The sequence below is a fragment of the Lygodium microphyllum genome, chromosome 28 (assembly GCF_053477565.2).
Source record: "Lygodium microphyllum isolate KBCC chromosome 28, Lygodium_microphyllum_v1.1.10, whole genome shotgun sequence".
Lineage (NCBI taxonomy): Eukaryota > Viridiplantae > Streptophyta > Polypodiopsida > Schizaeales > Lygodiaceae > Lygodium > Lygodium microphyllum.
In genome coordinates, this window is record NC_141162.1 from 119,833,743 (window position 1) to 119,858,694 (window position 24,952).

General features: G+C 40.6%; 1 protein-coding gene across 1 annotated transcript in view; it reads left to right on the forward strand.

The window, feature by feature from the left end:
• LOC148011918 (pyruvate dehydrogenase E1 component subunit beta-1, mitochondrial-like) overlaps positions 1 to 1,598 on the forward strand; it is a 49,534-nt gene extending 47,936 nt beyond the window's left edge. The window contains exons 11-14 of the mRNA XM_087669904.1: positions 271 to 309; positions 424 to 548; positions 884 to 998; positions 1,093 to 1,598. Coding sequence (XP_087526030.1) covers positions 271 to 309; positions 424 to 548; positions 884 to 998; positions 1,093 to 1,161 — 348 coding nt within the window. The 3' untranslated portion in view covers positions 1,162 to 1,598. The remainder of the gene's footprint in view (positions 1 to 270; positions 310 to 423; positions 549 to 883; positions 999 to 1,092) is intronic.
• Positions 1,599 to 24,952: the final 23,354 nt, after the last annotated feature.

The following is a 24,952-nucleotide window of genomic DNA, read 5'->3' on the forward strand; positions in this document are numbered from 1 at the left end:
CCTAAAAAACAACAATATTATAATTGTTGAGCATACTACATTATTTGGGGCGTTTGCACTTGATGAACAACTTTGAGGATGATGTTTGGACAGAGTCAAAAGTTGTTTTTCATCTTTCATATCTCTTCACATATGAGCAATCTTAGATATTTTTGTGCAGTTCTGTTATTCATGTCATAGACTTACCTTTGCACACAAATCATATTCATTTGTGCCTTCCTCTAATGAGTTCCGCTGTTTAAGTAATTTCTAACTTTAATGAAACTACAGGCTGCAGATCAACTTGCGAACGAGGGAATCAGTGCAGAGGTGACACATTTATTTTCTCTCTTGCAATAGAAAACATTTCAAAATTATTTTATAAATTTGCAGTTTCATAGACTATGCTGCATTCTTCCTGAAAGGTTATGGTTACTTGTATAGGTGATAAATTTGCGCTCTATCAGGCCCCTGGACAGAGCAACGATTAATAGTTCTGTACGAAAAACAAACAAGCTTGTAACTGTGGAAGAAGGATGGCCACAACAAGGAATTGGTGCTGAGATATGGTATGCATAGTTTTTTATCTTGTATCTTCTAGATTAGGCCTGGGTTGGGGGGCTTCCAAGATGGAGATTGAGCCCACTTGTTCAGAGCCGAGATTGCAAGTTAAAGGGGGTGGGATAGTTTGAGGATGGTTCCTGAAGATACATAGCCCACGGTTTCCACGGTTTCTTCAAATGTTATACTGCTGACATGCATAAGGGAATTAGAGATGAGCTGTTTGACAATATTGGTCACATGGATAACCTTCAATTTTCTTTGACTTTATTACAACTTGTCAGTTCGGATGTACACATTTGGTTGTGTTCAACCTTTTTAACCAATTTCAACTCTTTTACAGCACTAGTGTTGTGGAAGAGAGCTTTGATTATTTGGATGCACCTGTCGAGCGAATAACAGGTGCAGATGTACCGATGCCTTACGCTGCCAATTTAGAACGAATAGCTGTTCCTCAGGTGCTTTTTGATTGTTATGTTTTAACGGCACTGTCTGCACAGATTTTTGTACCCTCTTCTTGCTAGATATCTGAAACCTAATTTGTTACTACAGATTGATGACATTGTACGTGCTGTGAAAAGAGTATGCTACAGGTCTGTTCCTCTCAGAGCAACAGCATGAGACCGGGTTTTAGTTCTATTGAATTGTTTGAAGGGTGTTGCAGCATCAGCTGACACAAGCACCTTCCAGATAAAGAGAGCATTTTCTCTAGTTGTTCATTTCAGAGCAACAATACCAGGCTATGAAGTCATTCTATATACATGGACCCCACTATGTTGAGCATTGAATTATCTGCCTTTTAGTATGTCTGCCGGACTTGGGAGGTCCGATTTTGGTGGCAAGGTTGCACAGTTGCAAATTTGGAAAATTAACAGAAAAATTCATCTGCAAGTGGGAGAGCTTTTTTGCTCAATTGCTATTTTGAAGAAATAATTTGTTCATGGCCTGTTTGGTTGGGGGTCTGTCGCTCTTCTGCAACTTTCCAAGTGTTTTTTGAAAATTTTGGGACAAATAAAAGTTTTGAATGGGAGCAAGTTTTGGCTTTCATGTCACATGTATCTGCATGGCTGAAACCTGAATTCTGTTATGCTGTTCTAGTAGACTTGTGCTCAGGCTTTTTAGACCCCCATTTAGACATGTATGTTCCATAAAAATGCTGTATTTTCAATGTGGTTGTAGCCCACGTGATTTGAGCATGTGGGTGTACACATGTGTGTGTGAGTTCACACCATAGATGCATCCCTTGCAGCATTTTTCAAAGTTCACATATTTTCAAAAAACAAAAAGCTGCAGTGAACAACATGATTGGGCGAGGATGTCCATGTTAGTATGGCCTTGTATGCAGACACAGATTATGACAAGGATGCCTCCTGCCAGACACAGTGTCTGGATTTTTGACAATTTGGAGTTCTGTGCCCCTCTTTTAGATTAATGGTACATCCATGCTTGTGTCTTGTTGGGGTCTTCATGCAGATACATAACTGAGCTGGTTATCACACTTAGTATGACAGAAGTGTGATGCTCAAATGAAGGAAAAATGTAGGTTTTTTCTTTTTTCCTTTTTGGATGTTCTGTATCTGTCCGTCATCTTTGCTTCTTATGGACTACTTGTTTGAGAATTGCAGCAGCAAGGGTTAGCCAAACAAGGTGATTTTTAGGATTGTTTCAGGTGCTTGTGCAAACTTAGGAACAAGAACGACACTCATTTATTGCTGACAGAGGCACTGGTCTTTGGACTGACCTTGTGAGCCCGCATAGTTGGCTAGCTTTTGGAGGGCATCAGACGATTCCTTGGTGTTGAGGCTGCTCTTATAAGTATATGTGGTGCTACTTGTGTTCCGAAAAAAAAAGGCCTCTTTTTGTGAGACAGGCAGCAAGCTATCTTTTGTGGCAGACTATCACCTCCATAATTTTTCTTGGTATCTGTGGTTGCTAAGGCCTTTCTGTCACAGTTTCAATGCATGATTTGATTTAGACGACTCTAATTGAAATTTATGCAGAATGTCAAGATTTAGAGGAACCATTTCTTGTAATGTATGTAACCAAGTGTATCAGTGTTGCAATTTTGTCACCATAATGGTTTCTGGCTTCAGTCAAATCTTGGCATGAAACAGAGGAGCTCAACTTAAGTTACAAAATTGTGGAAAAGTTAGACGATCACTTACCTTAGTATACTATGTGCTTGCAGCAGCTGTTGAGTGTTGGTAGAGTATAGGATGATCCTTGCATATAGATCTGACATTGACTTTCAGCCAGAGCATTTTATAAGCAGCCTTCTCAGTATTTTTGCAAATGTATTGCATTGAATGCTATCTTAGTGGCTTATACGCAGCAGAGGTATGATGAGAAAGCCGTTCGAGTTCTGGAGAATACAGCAGCAAGGTTGCAGGGTAGATCGTTTCAAGCACCTTGTTGTTCTGAGTGCATGTGCTAGCTTGGAAGTGGTAAGGCAGTACATGATCCATCGCGATTAGTCATCCTATGGCACATATCACTTGTACTAAATGGCAAGAATATCAGTTTGTTGTGAGATTTGTTTTGGATACAAAATGCTTCCACTAAAACTTCAACATCGACTTGTTTTGGGTGGTGTAGGCTTGTGCTAAAGATTGCTTAACATGGCCAAGCTGCAATTCCATTAGTTGGCCTTGTTAAGTAAGTTTATCAATAGAAAGAAGTCATGAAAACAGTATGAAGCTGATCTTTGCAAGCTTCTATGTGTCGCACTAAATCCCAACCTTACTGTGACTTGATTTGTGTATGGCCTTGGTAAGTGAGTTTATCAATAGACAGAAGTAACGAAAACGGAGTGCAGCTGATCTTCGCAAGCTCCTACATGTCACACTAAATCCCAACCTCACTGTTTCTTGATTTGTGTATTATCATTGCATGTTATAAATCACTCTAGCAATATCTCGTGTGACCAAGGCAGCTTGCACGATATACTTTGCGTACACAATGCTCATAATAAGCAATTCTTGTGGTATTAATTTGTGGTGGTTGATAAAAAATGCTATACTGGGCCTGATGTGGCCTTGTGTAAAGAATGTGCTAGTGTGATTGGCCATTTTGTAATGGTCATAATATATATAAAGGCCTAAAAGACATTACTTGCCAATTAGACTACATCTTACAAAGTTACTTTATAATGGCCTGTCAAAATCCATTCTTGCATGACAACACAAGAAATACCAAAAATAAACTAACATTTGGCTTACCTCTTGGGCCCTTGAGCTTGGGTATGGACAAAGCCTCTACTACAAGAATAGGGTATCTTGTCCTTTTTTCAAGGATATTAAAAAAATGATTCTTCAATGAGCATGTTAGACACACACATTTCCCTTGCCTTTTCCACTTAAGCATAACAGCTCATAAGGAATTGGTGAAGAGTAGAAATCATAACAAATTCTAGCATGTGTAAAGTGCAATGTATGCATTCACATATCAAGATCCTTTAGTTGCCCCTACTTGGAGTGTGTTTACACTACAAGACCCTTATTGGATGTTTTGCTAGTGGGGTCAATAGCCAATGTTGTGGGTGCAGACACCCATACATGATGTCCAAGGATGCAACAATTTCTCCACCATGAATGATTGGTGTCCTTATTTTGAGGATATTTTAAAAAAGGCAACTCTTAAGTGAGCATAGGAATACACATATTTCCCTTGCCTTTGTCCACTTGTCCATCTAACAATTTAGTGAATCTACATGATTCGACTGGTCAAGAACCAATATAGGCCACATATTGTCCAAGTTTGGAACTTTCTCAAAATTTTCAAATAGCTTACATGGGACACTAATGAATGTAGTTATCCTATAGGTAAATCATGCAAGATACCATATCTAGGTTATCTCTAGATACGAAATTCTAGTACGTTTTGCAAAAAAATCAAAAGCAGAGTGCATTCTCACTCATTTGACTCTTTGGCCAATTGGTGGATATGGCTTGTTATCATATGTTAGCATCCAATAACCAAAAGCCTAGTATTGTGGCAAGCATGCTCAATGTAATTAGGGGGATGGGATGGTCCCCATTACGTGGACAATTGGAGAAACATGCTCAACACATTCTCTAGGATGTAATGAGGCATGTGACTTATCCATTAGTCTTGTGATGCATCAAGGATGACAAACAGAGGAAAAACCTTGGAGTATAAATATGCGTTTTTCAAAAATGGTGAGTGAGCTAAGAAAGACCATAACTGATGATTTTGTTGGGCAATTAAAGTAACAGTTTAGGGGCTTCACATAGTCCATCTTAAAAAAAAAGAGGCGGGCCATCTATGATAATTGATTCTGCCTTGCAAAAATGAGATGTGTCAAATGAAAACTCTAAAACTTGTGCTGAGGTATTTCATTAAAAATTGAGAAAGGTCTTATGGCCCAATAAAAGTTTCATTTATTGGGACCATTGAGCTTTCTTTGTAAAATAGTCAAAATCTTGAGGCAAAAAATGTAAAATACTTTGTGAAAACATTGACTATTGAACCATTGACCAAACTCATTAGTGAGGGTCTTGTGTGAACTCGCTTAGGGCACTTCAGGGTGGTAAGGGTCATTAGGCTCTATAAAGAGAGCTTTGGACTTATTTTCCCATACTATTGTGTGACACACTCTTGGACTTGAGGCTCTAGGTACTCTATTCCCACAATTGTATTGTCATGGGTTGGTAGTAATGCAATGCCAACCCTTATAGTAGAGGTTGTCTATTTGTTGTTGGCTCCCATGCACGAGGTGAGCTTGTATTGGCTCTATGGGTGGGAGGTGAGTAGGATATCCATTTCTTTATCCTTAGGTAAGTATTGGTATATACTTGTTGTTACATCCTTGGACATCATGGATGGGCATTTATAGCATTGGCCATTGACCCTTGACCAAATGTTTAGTGTGTAATGTGAATAAGTGTCAAGTACTTTAGGGTCAGTTGAGAGAGGCACTAACCTTTAGGATACATGTGCTTGTTCTAAAAATGGGTGGTGACCTTGGAGCCAAATGGGGGAGTACCCAAGTATGGGTTGGGTACTAGAGCCAATCTTGAGGCCAAATGGATCCTATAAGGATTTGGAATAATTGTTAATCACATCATGATTAGATGAGAATAGGGAAATAATGATACATCATTAATTGCTTCTTTTTCTCTAAATTTAGGGTCAAATTAACATGACATAATTGTGGTAGCTCTCTCTTTTCTCTCTCTTCCCTTTACTTTTGTATTTAATAACCTAATTTCCAAAGATTTAAACTAATACCTTGAAATGATGTCCCATTTGTCAAGAAATTTGAGTAGGACCTCTAGATGCTCATTTTCCAAGTTCTAAATTTATGTTATATATTTTTAAACTTAACTTTTTCAATATTTTCACTTTTCTAGGTTTCGCATCTTTTGTTGTTTTATTTACTGCATTCTCTTCTTCATTCTCTTTTTCCTTTCGGCATTTCTCTTTATCTTTATTTATCCATGCCATTAGAAGAAGCCTAAGATATCATTTCCATTCAGATTGTTAAGGGTTTTAGAAGTCTTCCTTTCTTTAAGTATTTGTATGTCCTATTGGAAGAAGAAAGATGTGCCAATTCGATTGAAAGAAGCAGGAACTTGACAATATAATTGGAATATAAAGATTGCTATGGTTTTCAAAGTTATTTCATTATTATAGGCCTTTCTCTTTATTAATTTTATTTCTTACTATTGTCCTTGGTTTTTTAATGTATTTGCATGCTCTATTGGAAGAAGCTTGCCATGTCAATTGGATTGAAAGAAGAAAGAAAGTTGTGAAGGTGATTGAAATGATAACTACAAGGAATTAAGAAAGTTTTTCACTCTAATAGGACTTTGTCTTCTTGATAATTATTGATCTTGTTTTTTTTAATGCATTAGTATGCTCTATTGGAAAGACTTAGCGTGCTAATTGGATTGGAAGAAGCAATAAATTTGTCAAGGTAATTGAAATGTTAAAGTAATTTCTATTTGTATTTGTACTTGCATTAGTCTAAGAAGTCACCCATCATACCATATCTTTCAATGCTGTAGTTCTCTACATCTCTTTTACTTTGAAGGAATATGGATGAAGCTCTTATGAAAAAGAAGCCATATTTATACTATTGTGAAATAATAATATTTCACAAGGAGAGGAAATAAATAGGTGGTCTTTATTGATCAGGTTGACGTTAGGAGGCTTATATCCAACAAATCCATTAACAAGTCAATCACCCAAATTTTAGACTCTTCATGACACATCGAGTTTATTGGAGATGAAAATGATAGCTTGTTGGAGTATTGTAATCTTTTGCAATCTCAACATGTAAACGATGGCTCACAAAATGAGGCAATTCCTTTATCACAACCATCGTTCTTGGGACATGAAGTATGAACAACAAGCGAGGATATTGATTGAGGTAGATACAAAGTTAAAAACTATGAAGAAGGAAATGGAGAAGCTCAAATGCTTCAATAAGTAAACAATAATATAAAGCAATTAATAAGGTTTCCTCAACATTGTTAGCGCCCTTTTGTTCTTCCTAGACTATATATACTTGCAAAAGAGAGGCAAAAGCAAATCGTGCAATCAAAAGCTTCTAGGTGACTACAAGCACATTAAAGATTCAACGCTGTTCACAAAAGGAAAGAAAATAGATATATTAGATTTTCAATATAATGAATTTAACAATATATGGGTGGATCTTAGGATCATGCGTGTTACAATGGTACTGCTTAGAACATGACTCTAGAGGATACAAAGAAGAGATTCATCTTTGTATTAAAACTAGACAAGGCACAAATACTAAAATACCAAAAAATGGAACGTATAAGTATTTCTATCATGAATAGGGCTTTATAAAAGGAAATGAATTTGTCATCATAGGGCAATGCTAAAAGCATTCAATCCAAGAATGATCTATGGTAGATGGGTGCAACAGAAGTGTTCAATGAGAGCCATGAGATTCTCAAATGGCTTTTCAATCACATAGACATCCTAGGCATTGTAGCATCATGAGATAAAGGAGAACTACTTGAGGTAGAAGGCATTGGGCCATTGGAAGTAGAATGATATTTAAGGGCTAATTTGAAATCCCTAAAGTGTATACTTGGGATTTCTAGTGGTGTGACATCACATCCATGCTTCTATTATATGGACGGAATGACCTCCTTGGGTTGGTTAGAAATAAGAAGCCTAGGAGTTGCCCCATCAAGGGACAAAATAAATACTCGACTGATGACCTTGAATGGTGGAAGAATGCAAATATGTGCGATCCAAGACTTATAGGATCCAAATTGGAAGACCATCTTTCAAGTTCCATAGAAAAGAGTATGTATTTATACATTGCAAGCAAATGATCTATATTCTTGATAAGCTCTTAAATTTGCATTTAGAATATGCTTACTCTATCAAACCTACATCACTATCAGACATCTATATCAATAAGAATAAATAACTCCTTTCATGAATGGGCTTCCATGGGGGCCATGTACAATTCCAAAGGGTACACAACAATCTAGCAAATGATCGTATAAAGGTCTGCATAGACCTTGATAACTTGATATGATTATTGAGAAAAGTAGGAACACTACGAGCTATTGTTCAGATTTCAAAAAGGCTATTAAATGTTTGGTGAAAACCCAAGGATAAAATCTTGGGTAAAAAAAGATATCACATTCTACTTGGCAAGCCATTTTTTATCGTTTTATCTAAAATAACATTTCATGTGGTCGAGACTAGTTTATTTTCTTGTGCATCATATTTTCTTAAGACATGAAACATACTCTGTTGATAGTTATGGATCATTGTCAATATAGAATACACAAGGCATGGAGGAGTCCCTCTACCAAGTAAGAACATTCTACTTCAGATCTACAATATGTGATGGTGGGACAATAAAATAAAAATTGCTTTGTGAAATCTTCAATACTTTTTATACAAAATAACTTTGACATGTAAAATCAATTGACACTACAGAACTGTTAACCCCGGTGCAAAGAAAGCACAAAGAAAGAAAAGAAAATTAAAAAGATGTAGAGGATAGAGCGGAAAAATGTGGCCCAATGGAAAAATAGGAGGAAAAGAGCCAAAAGTGCAAGAAGTAAACTCAAAAGTTCAAGGCAAGTGCAAAAGGGAAAATGTACATTTTAAATATGAAAGCGCACCCTAATCCTTGTAAAAGAGTACTAGGCTCTCTTGCGCAATTTGTAAATGTAAAGAGGCATGGTGAAGGAACCATGTAAATAGGAAGGGAATAGGGAAAAAGGACCTAGGCTGAAATGGCCAGTCATGTAAAAAAGGGGTGGGCGTCCAAGGAGGAGTAGGGCATATATAAAAAGGCAAAAAGTGAATGAAGAAGCTCATTCTTGTGTGTGGTCGAAACTAGCTCTTTTCTTCTTCCTCTTCTTTGCTCTTGCTTGTCCTTGTGCATGTGCTTGAGAGAGGGAGTGTGAGAGAGTGAGGGAGTAAGTGTGTGAGGGTGAGGGACCATGGTGAAAAAGCTCTCCACCTTCTCCTCTCTTCTTCTTCTCCTCTCCTCTCCTCTTCTCTTGTCTTATGTGCGGCAATGGAGCTTGGAGCTTTGAGCTTGAGGATCGAGCTTGCTTGATCTTGCACCTTGGATTGTGGAGCTATTAGAGAGCTTGAGGGAGGAGCAAACTCGATTGGGAATGAAGGTAAGCTCACTACACTTGTAGGTGTGAGAGCATGCATGGCTATGTGAGAGGTAGCCATTGCACTTGGCTTGAAACACTTGAAACAATAAATGGTCCATAGATCTTGGCGGTTGAGTGAGAAGCTCCCACATTTTGATTTTATTGCTAGGACCATGGGTTCAACCTTTGAGTGCTTGCGCACTTTGAATCGAGTATTGGAGTAGGATTTGCCCCGAACCGGTGCTTAAGATAGTTAGGAAGTGAGTCGGAAGGAATTCAATCTCTTTTGCAAGTAAGATTTTTTGTTTTTAAGGTTTAGACGATTAGGTTGGATTAGCTTAGGTGTTTGTTTGTGGTTTGGGTGCATTAAGGTAAGGAAAAATCTAGGAAAATGACAGAGAAACAAACAATAGGGTTATTGCTATGAACATGGTAGAATAGGAAAAAAAAGGGGCTTTAGTGCATTAAGAGAGGAGAGAGAGAGTGAGCTAGGGGAGTGAAAGATTGAAAACAAGGGGTTTAAGGGGCAAAGAGAGCAAAGAGGAGATCATTTCTACATTTAGAGTTGAGAGAGAGAGAGAGAGAGAGAGAGAGAGAGAGAGAGAGAGAGAGAGAGAGAGTGAGAGAGAGAGAGAGAGAGAGAGAGAGAGAGAGAGAGAGAGAGAGAGAGAGAGAGAGAGAGAGAGAGAGAGAGAGAGAGAGAGAGAGAGAGAGAGAGAGAGAGAGAGAGAGAGAGAGAGAGAGAGAGAGCGAGCTGGATAGGTTTGTTGCAAGGCAATAGTTAGGCAAAGAGAGCTTTGATTCCTGCAAAAGAGATGCATCCATGGGCTATAGGTGAGTCGGTTTGATTATTGAATCCTTATTGTTTGATCTTGGAGCTTGCTAGGGACTAGGACAAGGCATTGTGAGTGTTGAGACACATTTTTGTCAACTGTTCTGTGTTCGTTTTTGCCACCATGTTCGAACTATCTGATTCCTAGAATTGGATTGTTCAATTTCCCCCAAAGTTGACCGATTTTCATAATTGAATGCAATCGAATCGTTTGCTCAAACAAACCGTGACCAATCTAGAATTGGACAACCCAAAAATTGGATAGCTTGATTGTCCGATTCAGACATATTGACCAAGAATCGTGACCAAAAACCTGCAAATCAGACAAGATTGAACATCAATTTCTTGCAAATTTTGACCTTCCCAGACCCTGTAGGGGCTAAACCTTAGCTGTAGGACATTCAAATAGATCTTCAGGTGAGTGGATAGGGCAATAGCTCAGACGAGACTGACTAGAGGATTGAGACCCGATAGTCCAGGATTGAGTGCGATCATCCTTTAGATCATGTAGCAATTATATAGCAGGGACCTAGAGTGGACCGGTACGATTGGCCGCCACTTGTATGGAAGAGCTAGCAATAACTGAAATTAATAAAAGGGAGTGCAATCTGCATTGATTGTGATTTAATTTACAGACTTCATTACATGACCACTTGAATTACACAAGGAAATATAGAAATCCTAATTTGGCACAAGACCACTTTACCACGCGTGTGCCCACTTCATGTAACATTGCTAATTAATTTGTAGAACAAGGAAGTCACTAAGGAACAAACCCACTAATAGGAGTAAAACTCAAGAAGCCAGATACAACCCAAGAACCACGACCTAAAGCAAGAAATTGGCGAATTATCAAGCGATGGAGAAGGGGGAAAGAACCGACATGATTAGGGATGCAGCTTTGCCTGATTCGATCAATATGATCGACACACTCATTGTTTGCTGAGGAAACCATTGACATGTCGGCAACCATCACCAACCCTACATATAATGAGATTAACTTGGGAGAATTCCGAGTGGGCATTCAAAAAATGGTAAACCAATGCGATGTGCAAACCAAAATGGTGCATCATGGTACACCAATCGAGGATATCATAGCTGATCTTGAGAAAGAGAGAAGGTTGGCAAGGAAAGCACTGCAAAGCATAGCCGCCTACAACCAAGAGTAGTGAGCTTAGAAGTTGAGCCAAGACATAGAAATGCATGAGGTCTAGTGCATCTTAGCTCTCGCCAATAGAACTAGGGTAAGACCAAATGCTGAGAGGAAGAGAGCATTAGAGGCTGATCTTATGCTGAGTGAGCTTCTCATTAGGAAGTGACTCTTAGAGAATATAGTTGCGGAGTAGAGTAGAGTAGCCCTAGCAACTACGTTGCTAGCAATACTAGGAATCACGCTAAACTATAAGAGCTAGACCAAAATACATGCAATTGCTAAGCAACTCAACAAGTATTAGTCCGACAATGACTCATACAACTTTGTGGAGCAATTTGAGCAAGTATGTGAGGCGAACGGCCTCAGAATCTTGCTCAGTGAGCATACACTTTCAGGCTTTGCCTAGGAGACAAAGGGTGGACGTGGTTTACTAGCCTAGACAATGCTGAATGGAATAATTTTAATAACCTTAAGAGTCTCTTCATCAAGAGGTTGTTCGAAGCAGGATACTTTGACAACCTCATCGTTACGTTGATGAATGTTAGCCAGAATGATAAGGAGGATATCCGAGACTATGCTACCCACGTACGGAGTCTCTTTAAGAGAATCCCAATGGCAAAATCACCTAACAAATGAGCAGTCTCCATCGTATTTATAAATGGAATCTGAAGTGAAGAGCTCTACAAGGCCTTGGTGAGAAACTCAAAACTACAAAGGGATGTGCTACCTAAGGTCTTTGAAGAAGCCATACACATGGATGACTTGCTCAAGGAGAGGAGCTCTAGAACACGAGCTGAGATGGCATTACTTCTAGAACCTCAAAGAGAGTTACGACTAGTATAGCGAGAGAGCTAGCGAGAATACACAAAGACAAGGGAAAGGGTGTCAGCTAGAGCCAAGAGTTGGCGAATATGACGTTAGAGTTGGCCAAGCTTCAAGAGATGATGAGAAGTCCCACATGACCTCATGTGCAATGCGTGCATTGCGAAGGAAATCACCTCCTAGCCGAGTGCTTGGATCCTAGGTCAAGACCATGCACTAAATTGCAGTAGATTTGGACTTGATGCAATGCATTGTAGATTGCAGATACGATTTCCATACCTACAACTGTATAATTAGCTGTACTACCTAGGGAATAGGTCGTCGAAATTTGGAAGGGGAGCTCCATTAGCTCTCCCAACACCCAACGACTCAAAGCTAGTTGTCCTTAGGATGGACATCATTCCTACAGGGATACCTAGATCACATGGACTCATCATGACTCACCCACTAAGCGATGCTCCGATACATTATGTAGAGGAGCCAAACGAGGACAAACCATACGTAAACCCTTATGTCTCATATCACAAAGGGAGTAAACCCATCTTGATGGATTCTAGATTGGTGCCAATGATGGTGTTAGGAAAGGGAAGAGGTAGAGATTGAGGAGGATAGCACCAAGAACCCATTGTATCTTGGACTTGTAGTCACCCAGGGCATATTCTACCCTGAAAGGGAGCAAGCCAATTGAGACAAAGCTGACCTGAGATGTCCAGAGTACAAGATCACACACTTATATGCTGAGTGCCCTAGGCAAAAACCTTCCACTAGTTCTAGAAATTGTGCCATCCATACTCTTGGGATTGTTCAGAGTCGAGACACTTGATGGTGAGGTCATCTCAATCCCATTGAACATTATGACCTGAGCACAAATGAAGCAGGCTAGTATCTCATTGACTGGATCTAGTAATCTTGATGCAACTTCAATAGGGAAGAAGAGCTACATGAGGAGGAGAAAGAATGCGGAGATAAAGATAACACTGAAGTCAGATAGCGCCACCATGCTACCCAAGGGAAAGCAAGTCAAAGATGTAGAAGTGAAAAAATTTGCTTCTAAGATAGGAGAAAAGGGGAGTGCTAAGATTGGGGAGTACTCTGACCCAAGGAACAATTGCAAGTAGTGGGTAAGGCCAAGGAGTGGGTGAGAGAAGCCGAAGAGCAACTCAAGGATGCCAAACCCATAATGGAAGACGAGATTGATGGGCTCTGTAGTGTGAGTACTCCATTCTTGCCTATGTAGCTAAGATTGAGAGATGCATCCACATACCACCTAGCACTGCATAGACAAAGCCTAGAGGCCATATGCAGAGGTTGACCAGTTGAGATCACTAGCAAAAGAGTGTAGAGCCTAACGAAAAGCAAGTGGTTGGCAACCTGCTCATGACATTGATATTAGCCCTTGTGACCCTCTCTTTGGGAGAGGTGCTTTAGCAGAACCCAATGCTATGGAAAGGGTTGATGCAGTGGGTAGAACGACTTGATGAGCTTGGAATGACTGACTTGCTTTACCACGACGCAATAACACACATACCAAGATTCACCGTGAACTCAATGCTTAAGTCTTTGCATACAAATGCTTTTTGGAAAGGCATGGAGATGCACGCAGTCTTGCTATCAATGCATTAGGAGATGCTACAACGAAGGGAATTGTAGATACAGGAGCAAGATCAAGTGTGCCCAACCATATAGCCCTGCAAGCTTGGGTAACCCTCTTGTGAGACCGCTAGGTTTAACATCACACTAGCTAACAGAATGAATGTTAAACTGTTTGGAGTGCTAAAATATTGGCCCTTGAAGATAGTGGGAGTTCACTTGATAGTCATGAAGGGAGTGGACTACGGCATCCTGCTAGGCTGAGCTTGGATGCGAAACACACACGAGTGATAGAAGACTAGGCAACAGTCTGATATTCTTAGGTAACAGATGGGAAGCTGTGAGAGTCAAGATGGATACTTGGAAGACCAAGCCGGTCAACCTAGATGCCATCTCTACTATTTTGAAAGGAGACTTATAAGTCAGCAATTCCTACAGAGGCCACTAATAAGGTATATCCCTTGTCTTGGGGACGAGCACATTCTTATATGAAGAGGAGGATTATAAGCAGGCTATCAAGGAAGCTAGTGAGTCCCAAAAGGTCATATAATATCACTTGCAAAGAGTAGGACCCCATCATCACTGCCACTCTACATGATAGCCAGGACCTTTGGCAGTCAACCAACACGTGTCCCCTTCCACGTCCCATTTAACATCGATATGCCATTCTTATATGAAGAGGAGGATTATAACCAGGCTATCAAGGAAGCTAGTGAGTCCCAAAAGGTCATATAATATCACTTGCAAAGAGTAGGACCCCATCATCACTGCCACTCTACATGATAGCCAGGACCTTTGGCAGTCAACCAACACGTGTCCCCTTCCACGTCCCATTTAATAGACTTGAACTCTAGGGGATTCTTGAATGCTTGATGAGAGAGCTAGCTAGTAACCCATCAGCCAATCTCAAACCTCTCAAGGACCTCATGGATGAGCCAAAGTGGCAATGGACCAAAGTACATAACTTGAACCTATTGGACCATTGGGCACTAAGAACGAGAAAAAGGTTAAGAGCATAAGCCTAAGAGATGAGAAGTAGTTAGAATACGATGATTCGGATGACAAGTATGAAGATTGCTACTCTATGAATGAGAAAAGTGAGGAAGAGGCTTATATGATAGAGTATAACATGGATGATCGAGTGATCAAACATATATGAATAGACTCTAGGCCATGAAAAGCTAAAATCTTTAGGATTGAAAGAGGATTCGTTAAGATAGAATGCAACCATACTTGGTTGGACCACCTAGACATGCTAGACTATGAGCAAGCGAGAATAGTTCAACCAAGTACCTTACAACTCTTTAGAACTGAATCAGCCTTAGAGCTGACCACCACATGAAACTCCTTCTTCTAGCAAGGGTTGTGAGTTTAACTCTAAATTGGAAGTGAGCTTCGAGAGTGATCTAGAGATACCCTGACACCCTAAGACCAAATGCACCAAAGGGGACCTACCAACCCACCTAAGGTGTAGGCAATTGAGGGAGGAAAAGAGGAAGCAATCAAAGGAGTTAAAAGTTGAAGAGCAAAGGAAGCCCCGAGATCTATCGAAGCACTTCACAAAGTTCAAAAAGGGTGCCAAAGGGGTGGTCTTGCTGGGAGCTAAGAGGCAAGGATGAGCAAGCGAACCAATAGAGGAGCCTACCAAGGTCAAGGAAGCCAATTTGGTAGGGGAAGGTAAAAAGCCTCAACCTATATTCATAGCCAAGAACCTAATGAAAAAAGAGGAGGCTAAAATCGTTGCTCTCCTATGAGAGTACATAGATGTGTTTGCTTGGTCCTAGATGAACTAAAAGGAGTAGATTTGAGGGTTGTGACTCATAACGTTGCCATGACTCCTAATGCAATGCCAGTCAAGAAGTGACCCTACCCAATGAATTTGAAGCATGAACACGTCGTTAAGGAGGAGATAGATAAGCTATTAAAGGCCACATTCATCTATGAGATTGAGCACATGGACTGGGTGTCACCTATAGAGATTGTCTTAAAAAAGACTGGGAATATTCGAGTGTGTGTGAATCATAAAATGGTCAATGTTGCAACGAAGAGGGACAACTATCCACTACTCTACATGGAGCACATGGTCAAAAGAGTAGTGGGGAGGGAGGCCTATAGTTTATTGGATGTCTTCTCACACTACAATCAAGTGCAAGTATACCTTGGCGACAGACATAAGATAGCATTTGCAAATTGAATGATTGGGTGTGCTTACCTACATAATTATGCCATTTGGGCTAACTAATGCATTGACTACTTTTCAATGCCTCATGTGCACCATCTTCAAAGACATGCTTAGGAAATAATTGGAGGTATTCGTTGACTATCTATGTGTTCACTCCAGTTAGGGGGAACACCTAGATAAACTTTGCGTAGTCTTTGAGCAGTTTAGGCTATACAATCTTTTCTTAAACCCCCTGAAGTGCCAGTTTTGGGTAGAACATGGATGTATCCTAGGGCATGTGGTGTCTAAGAATGGCATTGCCACTGACTTCTCCAAAGTTAGGGTCATTGTCAATTTGCTACCACCCACAAATTATAAGGGAGTTTAGTTCTTCCTGGGACACACAGGGTACTATCGATGATTCATTCTAAACTATCCATTGATTGCTAGACCCCTTTACAAATTGTTGATCGTATTTGAGTGGACCAAGGAATGCCAATGCACTTACGAGAAACTAAAGAAGGCTCTTACAATGACACCAATCCTACGAGCCCCAGATTGGAACATAACATTTCACATGTACACATTGATGCATCAAAGTTTGCCATAGGAGTTGTTTTGTGCCAAGCTGGTGAGTCTAATCTCGATTATCTTGTAAGCTTTGCTAGTAGAAAACTCATAGATATGGAGATGAACTACTACACAATGGAGAGAGAAGGCCTAGATATGGTGTTTGCTATGAAGAAGTTCCCTCATTATCTTTTAGCTACACCCTTCACCTTTTTCATTGACCATCATGCTTTGCTTTATTTAGTCAACAAACCTTGTGCTACAGGACACAAAGCTAGATGGTTACTTCTGCTACTAGAGTTTGACTTCTCCATGGTTGTACACAAGGGTAACACTACATGGCAGACCATACATCTCGCATATGCACTGGAGAAGTTGCTAACCAGGGCATTGTAGATGACCCACCAGATGCACACATTTTTGGAGTGTCCAATGAGAGAGACCTGTTCAGGGCCAATCTAACATCGTGTTGGGTAGATGATATAGTCAAAATCCTAGAGCATGGATTGCTTGAGAGACCCATAAAGAAGGCTAGACTTAAGCACCTTATCCTCAAGGTTTAGCCCTATTAGTTGATAGCCGGCCAGCTTTGATAGACTAGGATAGGATGGGTTATTGGTGAAGATGCATGTGTGAGCACTAGATGTATGATATAATTGTTGATGCACATGACAAAATTGTTGGCATACACTTCAATAGAAGGAGACACCATAATATATGCAAGGTGCTGTAGTCTCAACTGTGTTGGCCCACTCTATTCCACGATAATGTAGCTAAGTTTGTGAAACATTGCAAAGAGTGCCAGAGAACCAAAGTCCCCATCCAAAAGGACAAGAGGGAGTTGACCTCCGAAATAGCACAATAACCATTCGAAAAGTGGAAAATTGACTTCATCAAATCGATTAGTCCCATTGTACAGTACTCACAGGCAAAATTCATAATTGTAGCAACAAACTATCTCATGAAATGGGTTGAAGCTCGGGCCACTAGAACAAATGATGCTAAAATCACAACTAAGTTCCTTTGGGAGCATGCGAGGAAATAATCACCATATTACCCTCAAGCTAATGGTTAAGTAGAATATACGAATAAGATCCCAGTAAATGTCTTGACTAAGGTAGTCTCCACCTCGCGTAGTGGCTCGGACAATGAGCTCATGGTAGCACTATGGGCCTATAGGACAACTTACAAGATGGCCGTAGGGTAGGTACCATTCAAGCTAACCTATGGGACCGAAGCCATATTGCCAATGGAGTTCATCATTCCAAGCTTACAAGCGGCAGTAGAAGAAAGATAGGATGGAATGCCTCTTTGAAATCCAACTCTTGGAAACTTATACACTAATCTGTGAAAAGGAGAGACACAATAGTTGGTTTGATAAGCATGTCAAATAACGTGACTTTGAGCAGGGAAACCTAGTGCTCCTATACTCAATGAAGGGCATAAGCAAAAGATGAAGTTTAGGGGATCGGGTCCTTTCAAGGCTTGCAACATTGGTCGAATTGGCAATGTAGAGCTCGAGAGTCTAGAGCGGGAGAGCATAGACTTCTTTAATGGCAGTTGCCTCAAGAAGTACTACCTGTCAAGATTGTGGGAGAGAAGGAAGGAGTCTCACTTGTAGCTTTCTTGCTTGCACAATGGGGGAATACACACAAGGGTGGAGGCTGAAAACAGTTTTCCTCTTCTTAGTTGTGTAAGCCAAAAAAAACTCACTTACAAAGAAATAGAAGAACCCTATATATAGGTCTCAAACCAAACTCAACTAACTAAGGTGGCATACTAACTGAGCCACGAACTAGAATAGATAAGGATAGCTATCATGTAGCTATTATTCATGGGCGGTGTACCAATTGCGTCTGCAACTGACAAGTCGGTGACATAAATGCACAACGGTCACCCTGGCGTATCACGAGTGGAGCTCGATATCTCAACACTCCCCCTCGAGCTCAATCCCAATTCCTGCACACCAAGCAGGTCTCTGAACTTGCGCAGCTTCTCTGCGCCCAATGCCTTCGTGAATATGTCAGCAACCTGATCCTCTGTGCTGACATAAACTAGATCAATAAGACCTAGTAAAACCCTCTCTCGCACATAGTGATAATGCACCTCAATGTGCTTTGTTCTAGCATGATAGACTGGGTTATTTGCCAAGTGTATACTGCTCATTTTGTCACAATAAATGACAACTGGCCCATCTGTAGACTGATGCATATCATAAAGTAGCTTATGCAACCAAGCTACCTCACATGCAGCCATTGCTGCACCCCTGTACTCAGCCTCTGTGCTCGACAAGGCAACTGTAGGCTGTTTCTTGCTGCTCCAAGTGACTGCAGCACTCCCAAAAGAGAACACATATCCACTGGTAGATCGTCTATCAGAAATGCTACCAGCCCAATCAGCATCAGTGTATCCATGCAACTGTATCTGAACCCCAGTCTCATAAAATAGTCCATACTGCAATGTGGACTTCACATACCTGAGTATGCGTCTAGCCGCATCCAAATGTGGTTTCCTTGGAGCCTGCATAAACTGACTTACCAATCCAACAGCATAGCTCAAATCTGGCCTGGTAATAGTCATATAAATCAAACTTCCTACTATGCGTCTGTACATAGTAGGGTCTTCTAGAAGCTCACCTGCATCTGTGCTCAGCTTCACATTCTGCTCCAAAGGAACTGAAATAGGCTTACAGCCTGTCATCCCATATTTGGACAGCATGTCCAATCCATACTGCCTCTACAAGAGCTGTATCCCACTTGGTGATCTAATCACCTCAATGCCCAAGAAATAACGCAGCTCTCCCAAATCCTTCATCTCAAACTTCTGCTTCAATAGCATTTTCACATGAAGGATATCTTCATCACTGTCACCTGTCATAATCAAATCATCAACATAAATGACAAGTAGCATAATACCTTTCTCTGTTTTTCTCACATAAAGTGAGAAATCTGCTTTGGAAATCTGAAAGCCAATAGTGACAAGATATTGTCCTATCTTGTCAGACCATGCTCTAGGTGCTTGCTTCAATCCATACAAAGCTTTCTTCAACCTGCAAACAAACTCAGGATGAACAGCATGCACATAACCTGGTGGCTGCTCCATATAGACCTCTTCTTGCAAATCACCATGCAAGAAGGCATTCTTTACATCCATCTGATGTAAAGACCATCCCTTTGATGCAGCCATAGCAATGACTGCTCTTACGGTTGCCATCCTTGCAACCGAACTGAATGTTTCTTCATAGTCAATGCCATATGTTTGTGCATACCCCTTGACTACTAATCTTGCCTTGTATCTGTTCACAGAACCATCTGCATTGTGCTTCACCTTATAAACCCACTTACAACCAATTGCATTCTTACCTTTAGGCAAAGGTACCAATTCCCATGTAGCGTTTGCTTCCAAGGCATACATTTCTTCATCCATGGCTTTCTCCCATTTTTCTTTTCCCATGGCTTGCTCAAAAGAAGTGGGTTCTGGTTCCTGTATCACCTTGACCATATATGCATAGTGAATGGCTGTAAATCCATCATATTTCAGCCTATCCACAGGATATCTAACTCTGGTAGACCTGCGCAAAGTGGGTTCACTCCCAGGTGCTCTCAAAACATCCCTAGTCTTCCTTACTCCAGGTGTAACAATAGAGGGAATACCCAACTCATCATCAATGCTCTGTTCTGAGCCACTGGATTCACCATCCACATAAGAGTGACCTGCATTCACATCAAACATGGGCTGATCAACCTTCTCTTTTCCTTTTCGTGATACCTGCATACCACTATCTGCATTACTTTGAGAAGATTCTCCTGATCTCAATCTGCCTGTCCATGGCGAAGAATGTGAACCACTGCTAGAGGACGCTCCAGGTCCACTAATATTTTGTGACTGCTGCTGTGAATTCTGTGCAGCATTACCATTTTGTGCATCTACATCATCAATCACATTTACTGGTTTATACCAGCTACTCATCTCATAAAAAACAACATCTCTGCTCACTGTAAACTTACGAGTAGAAGGGTTATAGCATCTATACCCTTTTTGCTGCAGAGAGTAACCAATAAAGATGCACTTCTCAGCTTTTGGATCCAACTTGGATCTCAGCTCATCTGGCACATGTACATAGGCAATGCAACCAAAAATTTTCAAATGAGAAATATCTGGTTTCCTACCAGTATACCTCTCCTCTGGAGTCATTCCATGTATTGCTGCAGTGGGAGTCCTGTTCATTATGTAGACTGCTGTAGCAACTGCTTCAGTCCAATAAAAATCTGGCAAGTCTTTTTCATTGAGCATGGCACGAGATACCTCTCCAATATGCCTATTTTTTCTTTCTGCAATTCCATTTTGTTGTGGGGTATGACTGCATGAATATTGCTGCTTTATGCCATGCTCCTGCAGGAACCTTGCAAACTCATTTGAGAGGTACTCTCCCCCTCCATCTGACCTTAGGCATTTTATCTGCAGGCCTGTTTCTTTTTCAACCATCGCTTTAAGAGTTTTGAAATGCCCAAAAACTTCACTTTTTTTTTTCATAAAATACACCCAAACTTTTATGCTATAGTCATCAATAAAACTGACAAAATAATGACAGCCTCCAAGAGATGCAGCTTTAGTAGTCCACACATCAGAGTGGATTAATTCCAATGGCTTCTCACTCTCTTGAACATGTCTAGGAAATGGTTTCCTTGCCTGTTTTCCAAACTGACAGGCTTCACATACCTTATGCATTTCTGCAACCTTGAATTTGGGCAATCCTGCAACAATATTTTGGGCCTGCATTGATTTAAGTCGCTGTACATTAACATGACCAATGCGTTTATGCCAGATATCAATATCTGCAACTACACTGGTCCCATGTGCAAACATTGCTGCACTCAATTCAGACATGTCTGCATCCAATGTAAACATTCTGCCCTTCTTCTTTCCTTTTGCTATCAAGCGACCTTTATTTTTCATATCCTCAACAAAGCATCCATGAGGATTAAATCTGACCTGCAAGCCCTGTTCAACCATTTGACCAACAGAAACCAGATTCTTGGTGATATTGGGGATATGAAATACATCGGACAGGTATTTCTTTTTCCCATCCTGCATAGACAAGGGAATTTTTCCAATCTGCACAATAGGATGTGCAATATCATCACCAGTCTCCACAAATCCTGGTTTTTCCATTTTCCTTGCATCCTCCATCCATTCTGCATGACCTGTCATGTCGTTTGATGCACCTGAGTCAACATACCATACATCATTGCTTTCTTCTGCACTTGTCACAGAATTGTTCATGTGCTGCACCATGAACAAATGCTCATTTCTGTCATCACCCTGTCTGCTAGAAGATGCATAATTCCCTTGTTGCAGTTTTCCATTCATGATGTCATTCTGCTTTTTATAGCAGTCTTTAGCCATATGACCCATTTTACCACAGTAGTAGCATTCAACATTACTGTTTGCATTTTGACCTCTTTGCCATCCACCACGACCTCTTTGGCTCCCCCTGCCTCTAGAGTTACCACGTCCTCCTCCATAGGACTGGTTTTCTAGAGTTTGCTGCATATTCTGATTTCTACCACGACCTCCAAATCGGCCTCCTCTACCTCTGCCTCTACCTCTTCCAGCATTTGAGTAGAAGACAGCTTCTTTTGAAGTTCCTCCTAAAGAAGATGCACCACCATTTCTCTGCTCCTCAGAAATTAGAAGAGCAATCAGCTCCTCAAAATCAGGAAATCTTTCACGGACGGAAATGGATGTCTGAAACTGCGCATAATCCTTTCCTAGACCATTCAAGGTCACAGAAACTAAATCATCATCTTCCACTGGCGACCCAATGGAAGCAAGTGCATTTGCAATCTTCTTCACCTTCATGTGGTAGTCATTGATGCTCATATTTTCTCTTTGCACATTGTGCAACTCTTGCTTGAGCTGCATTTTCCTGGCTTGCGTATTTGTGCTATACATCTTTGACAGAGTACCCCATGCCTCCTTTGGCGTACTTGCATCCTGAATATGCACAATCATAGAGTCTGAAATGCTGATAGACAGCCAGTACATAACTTTCCTGGCTCTCTCATGCCATGCTTTGAATGCCTGCATTTGTTGTTGATTGGGAACATCAGGAAGAACTGGTTCTTCTTCATTTCCTGCAACAAATTCCCAATATCCTTTTCCCATAAGGAAATTCGTCATTCTAAACTTCCATGCCTGGAAGTTGTTCTTGTCAAGCTTTTCAGTGACAATCTGTGAAAGAGAATCAGACGCCATTACAGAATACTGCAAGAAATTCTGTCACTGCAAAAAACACAACTTCACCCTCACAAGGGCAAATCTGGAAAACTGGCGAAAGTGGTATTTGACCACACAGTCACTTCCTAGTGACGATTTTGCATAAACAGGAACCAAGGATGATTCTGAAACTCCCAATGTCTCTGCGCACAAGCATACAATGCAATTTCTACAGTAACTTTTCACCGACCTGTAGAACAGTGGCTGCACAGCATAAAACTGAGCCTTTTCCTGAGTGCGTGCAGAAAACTTCTGTCTGCAAAACAGGCCCCGAAATGGCCTCAAATCAAAAAAACAAGGTCGCCGCGAAGGGCGTCTCAACCTGAGACAATGCACTCCTGCAATTTCCGGCTGTGCTACCTGCAGAGATCTGCTCCCAAAACAGAAAATGAAAGCAACACTGCTCCTCTTACCAGAACACCGCGAGCTTGGCTTGCTTTCTTGAGCTCCTTACCACGAACAAGGCTCTGATACCATGTCAAGATTGTGGGAGAGAAGGAAGGAGTCTCACTTGTAGCTTTCTTGCTTGCACAATGGGGGAATACACACAAGGGTGGAGGCTGAAAACAGTTTTCCTCTTCTTAGTTGTGTAAGCCAAAAAAAACTCACTTACAAAGAAATAGAAGAACCCTATATATAGGTCTCAAACCAAACTCAACTAACTAAGGTGGCATACTAACTGAGCCACGAACTAGAATAGATAAGGATAGCTATCATGTAGCTATTATTCATGGGCGGTGTACCAACCGCGTCTGCAACTGACAAGTCGGTGACATAAATGCACAACGGTCACCCTGGCGTATCACGAGTGGAGCTCGATATCTCAACACTACCCTCCAATGCACCCATTTTGCGAGTCTCCAATGTTGGACCCACCTGTAAATGTAAGAGTAGCCACCATCATTGAGATAGAGGAAGAGGATGAGGAAGTAGTGGCACATGCATACCTATGCATATCGGTCATTGGTCACAAGACATATGCCTTTAATGCACTCATTGATGAGGAATCTGATTGTAATATCATTATACATGATCATTGGACCCTCATTGATAAGCTCCAATTGCAACCTACTAATGCAAAACTTAGCTCTTTTGGGGGGCAGTCTTATTCATCGCTAGGAAAGTGCAAGATAACAATGTCTATTGCCGAGACTGAAAGCCTATTAATGATCTTTGGAGCCCCAAGAGGAACACCAAGGAAAAGGGAATTCTCTTGCAAGAAAATCTATCTTGTAACATCAACAAGCTTGTTTATCATGTTTCATATGATCACAATGAAGAAAAGAACACCAGGCACAACAAATCTTCATGCAGCATCATGTAGATCTCCCACGGATTTGATAGAATCAACCATATTCTTCAATATCTTCATAAAATCCATCAATAGAACAAAGAAAGCAAAGGAATACACCTTCTTTGAATGGAAATACATCACATAGTATTCATCTTCAATATCTTCATAGTCTTCTCTCTCAATCTCTCATATACAATCACTCTGTTTGAGTAGAATTGGCTATCTCTGACTCTCTCTCTCTCTCTCCATCAATAATACATCATATCCTCACTACAATCTCTCAAAATCAGTCTCAATAATCCCTCTTAGGTCGTGGATACCCCTCCCAAGAGGTATGTCTGATATGAAGAGTCACCAGAGCCACTACAGTGTCCTTTCATAGCTCACTATTGTCACTCCACTCTAGTTTTCACTTGAGTCTTCAGCAGCTACTTCTTCCACTTCCTCAAGCTCTTTTGCACTTGTATTCACCTCTTTCCAAGGCTAGAAAACTTTCCCAAGCTACATTCTCATCCATCAGAACACATACAGAAGCATACAGAACAGTCACAGAACAGTACCAGAACAGCTACAGTACAGAACAGAACAGAACAGAGACAGAGCAGAGACAGAGCAGAGACAGAGCAGAGACAAAGGCTCTACAGAAGACCTACAGAAGGTTACAGAAGATCATCAAAACCTCATAACTCATTCTCAAACCATGCCAAACTCTCACAAACCATTCAATAAACTTTCACAAGATCTCAATCTTCATCAATCAATACTCCATCCCTCCTTACAGAAGACAATCAGAACAAAACAGACCAAAACAGAGCAAAACAGAAGGTATACAGAACCAATCAGAACATCACAGAACCATCAATAAACATCATGATCTTCCAAAACCCAATCAATATCATCCAAAACACTCTCAAACCACTTCCAAATCAATCAATCATCTCATAAAATCAACCATTCAGCTCTCAAAAACAACAAAAATCAGCCAAAAAACAAGTCATTTCAACACTCAACATATCCCCACACTTAATAAGGAAGCGTCCTCGCGATCCAGGAAAAAGGGAATACAAGTGCATTTAAAATC